The 16,945-nt window shown below is 41.8% G+C and overlaps 1 protein-coding gene across 1 annotated transcript in view; it reads left to right on the top strand.

Annotated features, from left to right (window-relative positions):
* The first annotated feature begins 3,191 nt into the window (after positions 1-3,191).
* COX20 (cytochrome c oxidase assembly factor COX20) overlaps positions 3,192-16,945 on the top strand; it is a 131,295-nt gene continuing 117,541 nt past the window's right edge. Inside the window, exon 1 of the mRNA XM_069234452.1 lies at positions 3,192-3,379. Coding sequence (XP_069090553.1) covers positions 3,263-3,379 — 117 coding nt within the window. The 5' untranslated portion in view covers positions 3,192-3,262. The remainder of the gene's footprint in view (positions 3,380-16,945) is intronic.

Below are 16,945 nucleotides of genomic sequence, written 5' to 3'. Positions count from 1 at the left end.
TTTATTTCCCTATTAATTACAATTCTAATTGCATTTGATTTCAAACTTTTTTCAATCAGCTTAGAATTAGTTTATTAGCGACTACCAATATCATAATCTATTCGTAACTTGAGAAAACATATCATCAAAAGCCTTAGCGTAAACCAACAAAGCTGAATATAACAACATTAATAGCAGAGTTCAGCAATCAATTCGTCAATCATTTGTCACTGTCCACGTCACCCAAGAAGAAAACTACCTAAACCAGATTAGCATCAGCATGTGGGATTTCATGCGAAAACAATTTAGAAAATATAAATTTGGAAAACATCTAGCTAAAAGGGAAAACTATAAAACAGCGCAGTTGGTACCTAGAAGAAAAGGCACAAAGTTAGTCAGTCACATTGTCATAGCTACCTATCCACACAATGTATCAGCAACAAAGTCAGTCTTCGTCTTCAGGTCATCAATAGATCAGCAATGTATCAGGCTCTCAAGAGTATGAGCCCAATGACAGAATCTCGAACTGCGTCTCCTGACGTCATCAGCATTCACCCCTCACATCTCCCTAAATTCTGAGGTTTTAGCCCCTTGTCATGACTTTTTATTAAGATTTTTTCAGTCCATCCCCTTAATTTCTAATTGGTCAGTCAATCGGCAGATATGACTCTAACCTATAATATTAATGTTACAAATCTATCAGTTCTAATGTTTCGCCATCCCCAATTAGTTGATTGGTCCGCTATGTGATGCCCTCATCATCCGGCTCATGAGGTATCGAAAATGTTGCATGTTCCTCTTCAGTCAGTGCTCTCATTGTTCAAGTCCTGGGAAAGTACATTTAGCCTACTCTACACATAATTGTATCAATTTGACTTGATCATCTCTTGTCCGTCAGTACACTGCAGAAAATTCTAGCTAAGCAACTATAACATTGGGTGGTTCAGGGTCAGATTAATGCATCAGCTTCTCTGCAGTGGGCTAGAAATTCAGCTTCTTGTGTGAGACCTGGAAAAGACTAGGCCACAACTTCAGCTTAAGTTAATTCTACAAATTAATGCAAACACAGGTTACATGTCTCATTATGACACATTACTACATTATTCTTACACATTATCAGTATCTCACACATTTTTAGTTCTTTTAGTACAAGTTCAAATAAGTGGCTGACATACTCCGTGGGCACATTTTCAAAACATGCACATTAGTTTTCCTTACGATTAATTTCTCTATGAACTCTTATAAATCATAACATATATGCATTTTTAATAATTTCTAATGTAGATTTTCCTAGTAATTTATGACGGAAAGTCTTAATTTTATGAAAGACACGGTGGCGAATATTATGCGTTCTTTTCTTACTTTATTTTAAATAGCAGCAGTCAAGAAACTACAGCTCCCAAAAGGATTAGCAACAGGCTAACCAATGGGAGTAAAACAGGAACTAAAACTGACCCAATCAGCAGAAGCCATAAACCATAGAGAGTACCCTTGACTGCAAGCAGCCCTCTTTTCTTGAACGAGCAAGTCAGATAGAGTCATAAAACAATGGGTAAATAAGTCTGACAATTGCCAAAGCCAAGGAAACGGAACAGAACTCTTGAACCACAGCGATGAACTGAGAGGACGATGAAGGAGGACGATGATCCTGAGTAGGTTGCGATGACACCTCCAGAGGTTTCTTCTTGAAGAAGGAGAGGATGGAGCCAGCGGCGTTATCCGGAAGCTGGAGGCAATGCTGGAGTCACTGGGAGGGAGAAAGAAAGTACATAATAATAGAAGTACTGTGGTGGGATAATATTTGCCTCCGTGTCTTTAATAAAATTAAGACTTTCCGTCATAAATTACTAGGAAAATCTACATTTTATGACAAGACCGGAGGCTCTATTATGCGAGTTTAAAGCTTGTCAATAACTAATGAAGAAGCAGTTCTAACAGGTTTACAATAGAAGGTTTTAAAAACATTGTCATTGGACCAATCTGCTGACCTGAGAATGTCCTCTAAACTGGACCCTAGGGCAAAAGCCTTGGAGGCCATGGCCCCCCTGGAAGAATGTGCTCCAAAAACTGAGATGTCAATCCCCGCTAGGGACATAATCCATTTAATCCAACGGGCCAGAGTTGTCGAAGTCACCGGATTGTGGGGTTTGCGAAAGGAGATCAACAATTGATTGGAAGAGGACGTTCTCAGGTTACCAGTTCTTTTTTCATATTCTTTTAAACAAAGACCCACACATTTGAGTGGACGAAAGACCAAAAGAGAGTACTTATCTTGACTGCGAGCAGCCAGAAAAGAGGGGTGCTTGCAGTCAAGGGTACTCTCTATGGTTTATGGCTTCTGCTGATTGGTTCAGTTTTAGTTCCTGTTTTACTCCCATTGGTTAGCCTGTTGCTAATCCTTTTGGGAGCTGTAGTTTCTTGACTGCTGCTATTTAAAATAAAGTAAGAAAAGAACGCATAATAGAGCCTCCGGTCTTGTCATAAAATTAGCATATCTGTGTCAACATCAGAAAGGGTAATAAGGCTCTGGAACTCATCTCACCTTTCCCTTTCTCCTCATCACTAAAACTTCACGTGTCTGCTCACCTTTAAAAGGGAACTCAAAGTTTACAGGCACAGTGGTTACACTGAGGAGCGTCATTTTGTATTCCCTCTTTACACTTGAACTGCACATCCTGACAGTTTCCTCATTCTGTTTTCTTGGTGTTTTATTCAGTGCTTTAAATGGGCCGGTACTGTCTGGTACTGAGTCCCGGCACACTTTTATTTTGAGAGGGAGAGTACCGGCACATCTTAAGAAAAACGCAATACTTTTAATTGGAGAGAACCGGCACTTCTCAGAAACCTGCACTTTAATTTTTCCATTTCAAGCACTGTTTTTTTATATTTGGTATCAAAGTGCTTCTTATCCTGTTCAGTCTACGATGAATCGAACTGTTTGCTCCTTTCCTTTTCTTGGTGCTAATGGGTTGTTTTACGGTGCTTGTTATTACCCGAAGGACCTACTTTATGCTCTCTTACGGAGCGCTCTAATGCATCTGAGCCAAGTTCGCGTTATAAAAATTGCAAAAATAAGTAAATCAAAGAAGGTTCCTGCTGGAGGATTCGCTCCGGTTTTTTGACACGACTATACGCTGAGTGCGTAGCTGTAGGACGTTTACATCCGCGCAGCTCTGCGCAGCACATCACGTGGTATTGAGTCGGTTCTAATGGTCATTCCTCTAACAGGAAGCAGTCTAGCAAGGCCAATAGTATACCATGCTTGCTGCAATGCTTTTCCTCAATGGCAACTAGCCGCTCTCAGCCAGTGCCCTTGGGCTCTGAGAGCCACCCGGGGTCGCCAGTCTCCGCTGCTAGCGAAGGGTCCCTTCCGCAGAACCCACAATCAGCGGAGAATAAGGTAGGAAGCGGCTTGTCCCTCCGTTCTCGGTTCTCCACAGTGGCTTCACTGGGCTTTCCATCAGTGTTATAGCGATACCATGGGGTAAATACAATGACAATTACTAGGTGTCAGAGACAGTGGGAGGTGGCTTTTGTGGGAGGATCCGGGGTAGTGAGCCCACCAAATGCGTAATCGCCCAAGCAGTGCCTGTCACTATTCTTTACATAGTGACCTCCAAATTGATTATCTCTGATTTCCAGCATCCCTGCGACAAAACGTATCATCCTTGAGGTTGTTTTTCTCTTTTTACGTTGCACCCAGGGCTTGCGTCTAAATAACTGCTCGGGTATTTTTATTACCCTCTCTTTTTCATAGTTAAGATCCCTTACGACTGTTTTTAAAGAGACGTACGTGTTTCCGAAAGTAAAGGTAGCCAGTATTGAAATAAAGTGTGGTCTACACGCATGCAGTAAGAAAGGACCGGAATCGTGCAGCTCCGGAATTGCTGTTCCCAATTTAAATGTTTTTCCATTTGAACCTGAAAGACCATAACTTGGCTGTGCCACTGTGCTTTCAAGAAAGGAAAAATAGTTATGCAATCAACTATCTATATAACCAGTGTAAACTGCTTTCATGCAAACATGGTGTACTGCAAAGCCACATGTTACTGAAGTTCATGCAGAAGCATGCGAATATCTTATGTAAACCACATTTAAGCAAATATTATTCAAATGTATTAATGTTATAGTGTTTTAAAAACAATATATTCCTAAAACTATTTTCTCCTTATGTTGTGTTAATGGTAATTGCACGTATAACTTCATAATCAAGTGCGTGTTAAACGTATGTATTAAACAGGCTGGAGATAAGGCCTGAGTTTTACTTTGCATTTTAACTTTCAATGTGAGGTCTGTCTTTGTTGTTTAATCCTTTGATTTCTAGGTGTTCCTGTACCAGCCTTCTGTTAATGAGAAGAACATTGTTGGGTATCGATAAGGTGGCGTGAAAGTGGGTTGCCAAGGGCGTGAAGCAGTAACTAGGAGCCGTAAGAACAAACTTCCCTTTTGGATTCCTGAGCATGAGAGTAATCCAAGGTTGTGCAGATATACTCCGAAGAGGTTTAAGACTAGTTGGATATAATTCACAATGATTTCCTGTCAATGGAAATTTTCTTGGCTGTGCTGTCAGCTACTGAAAGGTTCTGAGGTCGATTAAAGTGTTGTCTAGTTAGTCTATGATTCAGATTCCCTTTGCCCCTTGACTACAGTGGACCCTCAGAAGAGGTGCAGACCTCTTTCCTTTTGCTAGATTAAGTGGATTTATGCTATACGTATCTTTCTTAGCAGAACTTCCTCTGAGGTTTCTTTAATGCTGATACTTTCTGTAATGGTGATACTTTCCTCTAAATTAATCCTTAGTTTATGATAATAGTTAGGAACATGTATCCAGTGATTAGGCAGGAGGATCTGAGCCTGAATTCAAAGCATCATATGCTTTTCCTTGTTTTCTGTATTGTTATCATTGAGATATTGGTCTTTTATATGTTGGTAAACTGTAACATTGTCCAACACTTTAATTCTCCTTTGGTGATTCCTTACATAAATAGTATGTGTTTGAGACTCATTTATGTAAGTCTGACTCTGAATCTATCATAAATCCCTTTCTAAACTTCAGGTCTGTCTCTGAGACTTAATGTGTGACCAAAAGGTTACACTGTTGTTTTATGTCGAGAGTGGATGTGTTTCTCCTTATCCCTCGGGACTCCTAAAAAGATTTGTGGAACTTTGAAGAAAAGAAAAGGCGCAGCTGGAACAGCCCTTAAAACAGGACCATGAAACAGTACAGCAACTGGGATTAAAATACCCTTTGAATGTTTAAAAAAAAAAAACAGCATGCTGCCCTTTGTGTACAAGATTAACGGACATTATAGTTGGGAAATATTTTCTAATAATGCAAAGCTAGGACTCTATATACATTTGATTCAAGTGTCATCTCCCACCTTGACAATACCTCATAAATGTGTTTTTTGTGCAGTGCTTTCTCTACGGTACTACTTGTTTGTTGAAGAGGGGATCAGTACATTTCTGAATATGTTATTTGATGGGAGTAATTTAGCCTGCATTTTTGGTGTGTGATATTTAGTCAAGTAGTCTTTTAGGGACCAATTCACCATGCACTTTTCATATCTAAGTTTAGTTTACACTTGCAAATGACTCACTGTATCAGTTCAAGGAGTTCACAGAAGGTACATTTTCACTAGTGACTCGACTTACATATTTGTTGATAGGGGTGAAAGCCCTGCTTAAATAATAAACCCAATCCTTGTCAGAATGAACCACATAAGTCACTAAAATAACCTGTGCTTAACCCTTGAGTAGCTTGGCACAAAACCAATCATGCTTGGAGGCAATGTGTAAAGTAATAACGTAAAGACAAAACACAAGAACAATCCAAAACCAAATTAGAAAAATAGAGTAACATTTTAAAAAATGACAGCACAACAAACAAAATCTTTGAGATGCTCTGCATTGCTTTTCATCCAGATTTGGTGACCCACCAGCTAGGCAGGGAGGAGTGCTTACTAAGGCCAGCAAAGGGTCCTGGGGGGGACCTCTTAGGGATCAGGACTCATTCCAGCAGAGGCCAACAGCAATGCTCAGGCAAGTCCAGTTGGTGCTGCACAGTTGCAGAATAGCCACGTGGAAGCTTTTTGTTTCCATGTAGCTCAAACAGGAGGCCAGTGAACTGACCCTTGGAGTCGCTTTAGGTAGCATGAGATCAAAGCAGGAAGAGGCAGTCCTTCAAGCAGTAGGACAGTCCGTCTCTTCTGAATCTTCCACTGGTCCAGGAGTGTTCTGATGAGTGGTTCTGAAGGTCCTCTATTTATACCCAGTGCGTGCCTTTGTATATGCATTACATGACCTACCCCTAAACTGTTTCTGGTCAGTTCTATCCCTGGTCCTGGTTCTTAGCTGTCTAGGTGACAAAAGACAGGACGGGCCAGGTATCAGACTCCTTTGTGTGTGCTGTAGGCAAAGCCCTTTGAGGTTTAAGTGAGCCCACGTACAGCCCCTCCTCAGCCATCCTGTCAGAATGGCCCATCCTGTTCACACCTAATCCCCATTTTTCTCACTGTCTGGAAGCAATACTCAAATCCCAAAGCCATTCACAGTCATGTGACCAAGGACACTGACAGAAAGGCACAATTGGTTGGGACAAAAAATTGCCAACTTTCTTAAAGTGCCATTTTCAGAATTGTAACTTAAAATCCAACTTCACCATTGAAGAGATTTCTGAATTACAATTCAGTTAAGTGTAGAGAGTCTGTCTCTGTCTGCTCCCTACCTGAAATTAGCACTTATTTAATGTAATAAGGTAATCTAGTATTAGTCATTGGGAGAGATAAGCTTTACAACAGTGAAAAACGACTTTAGGAGTATTTCACTACCAGGACTAGTCAAACTTAAATGCACATGTCCTACTTTTTAAATACAATGTTCCCTTCTCTATGAACCTTTAGAGCCTACCTTCGGGGTTAGCTATAGGCCTTAAAAAGGAATGTTTGTGCTTGGCATTTTTTTTTCTTCTGCTAGGTAGAAATAGCAGTTTTAAATTGCACACACAGGCTGCAGTGGCAGACCTGAGTCATGTTTTACAGTGCTATTTTAGTGTGTAGTATAATGAGTGCTGCTGCCTACTAGTAGTATTTCTTTTAAAGACCCTATGTACAGGTAGTACCCAGGTTTTTAACGTAAATTAAATGTGCCAATTAGGCATAGTCCTATTTTACAATTTTTGAAGGAAAGAGCACAATCACTTTGTGCCCTTTACACTTGCTAACCAGTGCTAGGATCCCAATGGCAACAACAAGTTAGGCAAAAATCAGGGAGTGAAGGTAGATGATGGAATAACACACCAAGAATGTGAGGTCTTACACCCTATTGTTAGGTTGCAGGGGTATGCCTCAATGAAAGAGAGGTTGTGGTATTTCATGAGTTGTGGGCAGTTTTCAGCAATACAATAAAAGAGATGAAGGCAAGCATGCATGTTACTTTGAGAAAGTTGTGCTCCGAGAGAGGAGGCATGCAGATGAATATAAAGAAGGGGAAGTCCTTGAGAAAGAGAAAAGAAGAAGCATCAATCACAAGTTTTAAGTAAAGATCAGTTTTCATGTCAGATTTAGAAATATTTAGGTTAATTTTGAGACAGCATGCAATTTGAGAAAACAAGACTTGAGGAAGTATCATCATAATTTGTATGCAAAGATAGTGGTATATTATGTACTTCTAATAGGTTCTAGAATGAGGGGAACAGTCTTTGTACTGCTTAGTTCCCGCTAAACCACCACTCCAGCAAAGGCAGCTGATCAGCACAAGGGTTGCTAAGCATAAAGTAAAAGTTGTATGCACATACTAGGAAATATCAGAAGCTTTAGGATGTGCTTCTAGGAAACAGTAACCTTATGATTATAGCAATGTGAGAAATTATATGGGTAAATAGTGCTAATATTGTAAAGGAGATTCTGCAAATGGTGAGTGGCTGTCTGGGGATATTTATCCTAAAGTGTGGCTCATAGTATTAGTTATAAGAAGCAAAGCAGGATCCTTTTTTTTATGCACCCTAGTTGTAGCATGGATAACTTCCCCAGACAGAAGAAGTGAATTGCCTTCATTACTGACACTGAAGGGTGGAGATCTTAACATGTAGGTGAGGTCATGGTGACTAGGTTCCCTTTAGAAATTAAAAGTATTCTTTGTTAGCAAGCGATTATTGATTAACCTTCCTGAAGCACTGCTCTTTAGTGAATGGTAGGAAGTGGGATGGAGTGCAAACTCTGTTGTACATGGTGAAAGGCGTCCTTTTAGAGGAGGCCTAGTTGTCTTTCTTGATCACAGTCAAATGAAGGGACCTCTTTGTGCATGATCAGGCTGGGGACTAGCTCAGCATTGCCCAGTCTCCATAAATGCTATTTTATGTTGGTCTGGGTTTACAAAACAGTTTTGTTCATCTGCTTTAAAAAGGGATTGAGTTTGGACATTATGAAGCAATGAGTTGCTTGGGAGGTAGAGCAGGCAGAACATGTAAGAAACTGCACCCAACATTTGTAAGGCACACATTTACCCTTTGGGACATCTTGGTGTTGAATAACAGGTGCTTGTTGCTACCCAAAACGATGGTTCTCATTTTATCTACCTCTGAAGGATGAAAGGTTGAGTAGGCCTGTTCAGATTTTAACCGGTGGCCATGCCACAAGGTCAGACACTAGTTTCCGGCATTGATGTGTCAGTCCACTGAGCAACTGGCCCCAACTTAATTAATTAAAGCATTTAAAAAAAGTAATATTGTAAGAAAATGGTTTACAAGCTGGGGAAAACATATGTTCTACCCAAATAAAACTCAGAATCAATAATTTTTTCATAGGTCCAACCCAAGGTAGCTAGGGAACAGAGTACATAGACTTATCTTATGAAAATAGATCAAGTATTTAACAGCACTAAAACAGTCAAATATTCAAAACACCACACAATCCCCCAATCAAAATAACTAAATCCAATAAGGGGGAAGGTAGATTTGAATTTTTAAAAGTTTAAGGCAAAAAAAGAAGAAGTCCAAAGTAAATCTGCAACCAAAAATCAGTGTTTGTGGTTGCTAGGGACCTAGGCTTAAAGTCAGGCCATTCGAGATGGATCCCAAGTCGGATACACCAAGCAGGTCATTCCCGGTGAAAGTTTTTACCTCCAGTCTTATTCTTTTTATGGAAGTTAAATCACAATACCTGCTGGACAAGGTCCAAGTGAAGCCATGAGTTTTGGCGGGTAAAGTTCAGAGTCGAAAAATTCAACTTTCACGGCCACCAGTTTCCTCTCAAAGCCTGGATATTTTTCATGCCTTTACTAGTCCTTATTTCTTCCTTTACACTTTTCTTTGTTTGAGCTCAGTCTCATAGATTCTGGCTTGCCCCACAGGATATCTGTGAAATCCTTCCAAAACCAGACACCTTTGCTGCAGGTCCTGCTAAAGGTCTTGACGTCTTGGAAGCCCAACATTTTTCTAGGCCCAAACTTTTCAAACTTTCTGGGACAGTTCCTCTTACCCACTTCTAATGCTCCAAAGAACTTGGGGACTGCACTTACGGTCCAGAACACAGCAGAGGACCCCAGCAAGGTCCAGCCTAGATCCATTTGGAACTGGTCCACTGTCAAAAGGCCTCTTTCAACTTATGTCCTTGTAATTACGCAGAGGTCAGCCAGCTGACCCTTGGAGTCCACTTTATAGTCATGGGTACAAGTGGGAACCTTTCAGGTCTCCTGAAAGGTTACAGACTGTGTTCTGCCACAGATCCAGAAAGTGTTCTGAGGAGCTGGGACTGAGGTGGTGCTTTTGTTCAGTTCACTAACCACTGGTGTAGGAATGACTCCTGGACACTCCCTGACCAATAGGCAAAATAATCCCAAGGACAAACCTTCCCATATTTGCGGTACATCCTGATTAAGTCACTGCAAACTATTCCACGGTGCACCAAAGCCAACATGGCAAATGTTTTTGACCTGGAGAGAGCTTGTGGCACACCTAGAGGTGCATTTAATGTCATGAGCAGCCCCTTCCCACTCTATTTTTAAAACTAAAATATGTTTTAGTAGCCAAGCATATTGCTTATCATTACATTTCACATAATACATGCTCATCAGATTGCCAATATGTAGTACATAGTAAGTATTACTGCCTGTTGAATAGAGGACATTTATGAGAAAGCCATCTTTCATTTTCTGAATGTCAATTTACTAAACTTAATAATGAAAATGTAAAGAAATTTAGACACCCAAGCCTACTTGGTGGATATATATTTTTACATGCCTGTATCACATGCTTGCCAGCCAATCTATTCTTAGTATATTGTTATTGCTTTCTTTAGTTAAGCAGTTCCCTCCCACTCAACCCATTTAAATCGTTCTGGGGCCGACTCCCTCCTCAACTAAAACCAGGAGTCTAAAGTGTGTTTTGTGGCAAATGACCCTTATCTTCTGTGTTTCATTTTACTGAACTATAAAACTGCAGTTGGCTCCTGGTCTCTTTTAAGTTTGTTAAATTCCTGCACACTCCTAAACTGCCCGGCCTGGTGAAGATGGGTCATATTCCTCCCCTGACCTATCCCGTTTGGCCCAATCCATGGTCTCTCCTTTGAGAACAGTATTTCACACCTCATGAAAGGAATACCGACAGGCCTGCTGCAGGGAGCCAGTGCTAATCAACCTGCAGGGCTTTCAACCATGGAACATATAGCTTTTTAAAAGTTACTTCTCCTGAATATTTATCAAAATCCAACTTAACAATTGAATTCAATTTCTAATAAATACTGAAAACAGTGGTTAAACAGTCTCTGTAGCTGGTTCTATACCAGGTAGACAGAAATACCATATTAACAGTACTTTCTGTTTTTTCTTTGTAGAGCCAGCTACAGTTCTTACAGTGAAAAAAGCTTTTGGAGGTTGGTCACTGAGGGAGCATGCAAACATTAAATTTGTACCTGTTCCACCTTTAAATGCCAGGCCAGCTACCTTGAGGTCTACAAGGCCTTTGTAGATGTGACTTAGCTAATATTTAAAAGTAGGGTTTTCCTCCTGTCAAAAAAAATCACTTTGACAGGTCTGTATGTAGGATTAAAAGCTGCAGGAGTCAGGCTAAACATGAAGGTTTGAAGCCATATTTTCTTTGTCAGCCTAGTGTACGGCAGAAAAAGTGTTGCAGTCCACAGATGGCAGTTAACATTCTGTGCCTTTTTTTCATTTTCTTGAACAATATACTATTCCGTTGCTTTTCTGAAACATTATATATGCCACTTAGGAATTAGCCTATTTTCCCATATTTTAGGGGACATAGCGCAAGCACTGGAGACCAGACATCAAGTACCCCAGTGCGCAGAATTCAAAACCCAACAGTATCAGTTCACAAAAAACAGGATGAACATGCAAAAAGAGACACTTTCTATTAGACCAGGCATCCTTGGCATGGTTTCCTCTGACTTTTTGCCTTCTGACCTCCTGTTTTTCGGACTTCATTTTTGCTGGTGTTAGGATTCTTTGAACTTTACCACTGCTGACCAGTGCTAAAGTGCAGGTGCTCTTGTTAGAAATGGGGTCTCTAGTTGGCAGAGGTATACACCCTAGTCCAAGTAGGGACCACAATCCTAGTCAGGGTAAATCACACAAAATCCAAATTATCCTGTGCCCACCCTCTGGTAGCTTGGCTCTGAGCAGTCAGGCTTAACCTAGTAAAGTATTTGTGCAATAAATCATGCAATAACACAGCGAAAACACCACAAAAATTCACCACACAGGTTTAGAAAAATATAAGGTATTTATCTGACTAAATTATGGTCAAAGCGATCAAGATTTGATAAGCACAAGTTGAAATATCACTTTTGCAATGATAAGAAGAGTCTTAAGTCTTTAGAAATCAACAAATATCTCTTGTGTGCACAAAGTACATGGTATGCGTCAAGATTATATGCATGAAGACCACAGATGAGGAGATGCGTGGAAAAAGGAAGGTCAGATTTCTGGACATGCACAGACGATGCGTCGATTCTGCCCACGCTTCAAGGGCTTTGCGCTGATTTCTGGCGAGCAGTCTTGGATCTTCACTGCCATGCGGGGTCTTTTGATGCCCAGGGATGATGCATTGAAATCCTGGGCGTGCAGGACGAAGTCACAGGTGCTGCATCAATCTGGTGTGGTGATGTGTTGGAGTTTCTGTCACACGGCAGGTGCTGCGTCAATTAATCCTCACGCAGGAAGTCAGGCTGTGTCGTTCTGGCTCGGCGATGCAGTGATCTGGTGGGGCTCTGCGTCGAAGTTTCGGTGGCAGCGCAGATGCTGCGTCTGTCTCGACTATGGGAGCCGGGTGTCGTCGTTCCAGTTCGGCGATGTGGTTATTCTTTCATCGCTGGGCAGGCGGTGGATTGATTTTCACCGCACAAGGAGTTTCCTTGAAGAGTAGAAGTCTTTTTAGCGCTGAGACTTCATGAACAGGAGGCAAGCTCAATCCAAGCCCTTGGAGAGCACTTCTCAGGAGAACCAGAGGCCAGCAAAGCAGCAGGGCAACAGCAAGGCAGCAGTCCTTCACAACAAAGCAGTCCAGGTGACTCCTTTGGGCAGCCAGGCAGCTCCTCTTGGCTGGTTGCAGGATCTTTTTCAGAGTGTCTGTCCCAGGAAGTGTCTGCGTTGGTGGGGTTAGGGATCCAGGTTATATACCCAAAAGTGCTTTTGAAGTGGGGGAGACTTCAAAGAGTGGTTTTGAAGTGCACAAGGTCCCCTTTCAGTACAGGACAGGCCTGTCTGCCAGGGTCCCAGTAGGGGGTTTGACAGCCCATTGTGTGAGGGCAGGCCACTAGCCTTTGAAATGTAAGTGTCAGGCTCCTCCACCCTTCTAGCACAGGAAGACCCATTCAGTATGCAGATGAGTGCAGGTGTGACTGAGTATCCTGTGTTTGTCTGGGTGAAGTGCACAAGGGAGCTGTCAACCAGCCCAGCCTAGACGTAGATTGGAGACAGGCTGTGAGGCACAAATGGGCTTTAAGTGCAGAGAAATGCTCACTTTCTAAAAGTGGCATTTCTAAAATAGTAAAATAAAAACCAATTTCAACAATAAACAGGATTTTCTATTACCATTCTGGCCATACTAAATATGACCTGGCTACCCCTTTTTGATCAGAATCTACCACTCAAACATTATATGGCTACTGCTATCCTATGAAAGGAGCAGGCCTCACAGTAATGGAAAACTAATTTAGGAGTTATCCACTACCAGGACATAAAAACACACAGGTATATGTCCTGCCTTTTACCTACACCGCACCCTGCCCTATGGGTTACCTAGGGCATACCTTAGGGATGACTTCTATGTAGAACAAGGGGAGTTTAAGGCTTGACAAGTACTTTAAAATTCCAAGTCAAAGTGGCAGTGAAAGTGCACACACAGGCCTTGCAGTGGCAGGCCTGAGACATGGTTAAGGGGCTACTTATGTGGGTGGCACAACCAGTGCTGCAGGTCCACTAGTAGCATTTAATCTGTAGGCCTTGGGCACATGTAGTGCACTTTACTAGGGACTTACAAGTAGATCAGATATGCCAATTGGAGATGAACCAGTGTTACCACGTTTAAAGGAGAGAGCATATACACTTTAGCGCTGGTTAACAGTGGTAAAGTGCGCAGAGTCCTAAAACCAACAGTGTCAGAAAAGTGGAGGGAGGCAGACAAAAGGTTGGGGGATGACCATCCTAAGGCTGTTACGTCTAACAATTAGGTCTTACAAAGAAAGCACTTACAACTGTAGCACGCAACATAGTTACTGTTTCTATTAAGAATCAAGCCCCTGATGGTTCATGTCTGACATGACTATAACCTAAAAGAAATAACACCTGTACTGAAAGGGGAACATGTGCACTTAAAAATCATTCTTTGAAATCTCCGCCACTTCAAAGGCTTATTTGGGTAGATAAACTGGGATTCTGACACCACCAACTCGGACACTTCTGGACCTGCACCTGCAACCTGTCAAGAGGAGCTGCCTGGCTGCCCAAAGGACTAATCTGGAGTGCTCTGCTGTGAAGGACTGCTGCCCTGCTGTCCTGCTGCCCTCTGACTTTGCTGAGAAGTGCCCTCCACAAGGGCTTGGATTGAGCTTGCCTCCTGTTTTCTGAAGTCTCAGGGCCAAAAAGACTTCATCTCTTCAGGAAACTGCTTGTGCGCCGAAAATCGATGCCACTTCGGGAAATCCAACGCACACTATATTTTTCTACGCATCTTCTCCTCCCGTTTAGTGAAGAAACAACTGTTGATTTCTAAGATTTAAGACTCTTTTTAAACTTGCAAAAGTGATATTTCAACTTGTGCTTATTGAATCTTTATCGGTTTGACCTTATTTTATTCAGATAAATATTATCTATTTTACTAAACCTGTGTGGTGTATTTATGTGGTGTTTTCACTGTGTTACTACTGTATGACTTATTACACAAATACTATACACATTTCCTTCTAAGTTAAGCTTGACTGCTCAGTGCCAAGCTACCAGAGTGTGGGCACAGGATAATTTGGATTGTGTGTGACATACTCTGACTAGAATTGTGGTCCCTACTTAGGACAAGGGTGTGTACCTCTGCCAGATAGAGACCCCATTTCTAACACTAATCCTTATATAAAATGTGTTGGGCTGCAGAAGTAGAGTGAAAAGCTTGAGTACCGTTCTGATCAAGATGTGTGTGTCAAAGTTGCAGATGTGGCGATCTCTGCCCAACCCTGCTGACCTGTTTGGGTCACCATTCTCTTATGAAATATCTAAATATCCCTACACGCCAGTTTGGCTGTGTGAGGCCTTTCTTAGTGTACCTTGGCATTCAAAGAATACTGAAAATAATTAAGCACTAGTGTCCTGAGCGCACCATGCTGTTTCTCTACAAGTTGACTAGTCAGTAGACTCCCTTTAAGTGCATGAGCCTCTTACTTATAGACTGCCAGTAGTCCAGGTTTACTCCAGGCGAGAGAGGGACTTAATTCAGAATATACTATACCTCAGCTGTATCACTTTAAAATGTAAATGTCCAGTTAGAACTTTACTTTATTAAACTGAGGGACTGTATTAAAACGTAAGTCAGGGATGCAGAATTATATACAGTATCTGTGTTCAAGTGAGAAGATGGTTCAGAAATCTAATTGTTTTGGTAAAAGAAATTCACCTGTCCCATTTATTGCCATTGAGTGAGGTGACAAATTATGGCTGCACTCTCATTAAGTCAGAAGTGTGATGGTAGCTTCTCCCATTTTGCCCGGTCAGGTTTTGGAGTCTATCATGGCTCTGAGTATTCCACCTTTCTGATTATACGGGCTAGGAACACACCAGCACTCTATTTGTGTCAGTTCTTTAAGTAGTCCTATGCTCTGCATAAGAAAAAGCTCTATTTATGAATGCAACCTTTTTTAACTTTTTGATCACGGTAGGGCTCTAAATTTGTCTGTACTTTGATTCTGACAGAATTACAATTGTGGCAGAGTAGAGGATATTTAATTTTTTCGCTATACCATTGCTCTCTTTCCTACTTTAGTTTTGGAAAAAGCATCCTGTGAATTGTTCTGGCATGCTGCCCTTTAAACATTCATTTGATGTAAATGATTTCACAAAATGTTTCTGGAAATAAACCCACACTATACTGATCAACTGAGGATCAACAAGACCGCTCCCAGTTTGACCTCCACTTGACTTGAAACATCACACATTGAATTATTTCTCATATGTGCAATATATACAGAAAGCAGTTCTTTTTGTTTATTCACCTAGTAGGTTTTTCATATTTTAGTCGGCACTCATGTGCAAGACTGAGATAGAGGTGACTACCTTGTCATGTTGCTCCTCTCCAGATAGGGACAACCGGACACCAAGGCAACTGCCCTCAAAGTCTTGTGAGATCAGTAACAAAGCTATAATCTCGCAAGAATTTGGGGTGGCCTCTATGTTGGGGTCATTCAACCATTGTCTAGCCACAGCTCTTCACTGCTACGATAGTGCCAATTGCGGCTCCCCGCCACTGCCGCTGAGACCCTGCTTACACACTGACTGAGCCTCCCCTTCCACAGCTTTTCCATTCCACTGGGGTGCTGATCACTCAATGACTGTGCCCAGTGGCTCTTTTCTCTTGCCACCGAGGAGCTGCTCACACAATGAGCATTCCTGACAGCTCCACTCTCCTGCTGGAGGAACACTGCTCACAAATCTTGTCTCCCTGTTTCTCTCCCCTACTTGCTTTTCCCTACCTGTTGTTAATGTGTGAATAGGTTTCAATGCCCTGAACGTCCTCCTCAAATTTTTGTCTTATTGTCATAGCGTTTAGTATTGATACAAATATCACTCCTCATCTTATATCATTCACCATACTCATCTATAATTGTTAGCACTCCGCTCCTGACTGTCCTCTGAAATTATCATGCATACCAGTGTAATTATCCATTAACTCAATGCTGCTACTGTAGAATCCTGGCAGTTCACCTAGGCACTAATCGACCCCAGGGTTCATCACTCACCCAGCACTGGTACTCATGAGGCAAGGTTAGTTTATCCAGAGACGTGCGATTTCAGCAACCTGTGACATTTCTCAGCATAAGCCAGAGAGGGGTCCTGGGTAATTCATAAAATATGACTCTGGGTGCTCCGTGTGCAAAGGCTTCTGTCTGAGTTACCTGATTCAAGTTATGGTGCATGCCTTTCATCCCTTCCCAGTACTATTGACTCCGTGTCCTTCTCCCCACAGTTCTTAATCTTCTGACAATCTGCTTCATATCAGCACCAGCTCCAGTGTTCCATCGATGATAAGAGTGGGGCTTTAACTGTGGCTGGCACATTCTGCACAGCTTTGCACCCAAACTCTTGCCATACAGATTAATAAACGGTGACAACCTGTGGGAAATCCCTCTGTCAGAATGCTGCTGTCAGTATTGTCTAGACCAGTGGTTCTCAACCTTTTGACTTCTGTGGATCCCCACTTTATCATTACTGGAGCCCGGGAACCCCCCACAGAGCCATTACTGGAGCCGGT

Source organism: Pleurodeles waltl, chromosome 5, assembly GCF_031143425.1.
Source record: "Pleurodeles waltl isolate 20211129_DDA chromosome 5, aPleWal1.hap1.20221129, whole genome shotgun sequence".
NCBI lineage: Eukaryota > Metazoa > Chordata > Amphibia > Caudata > Salamandridae > Pleurodeles > Pleurodeles waltl.
Note: the sequence above shows the minus strand (reverse complement) of the source record. Positions and strands in the feature narration are given on the sequence as shown.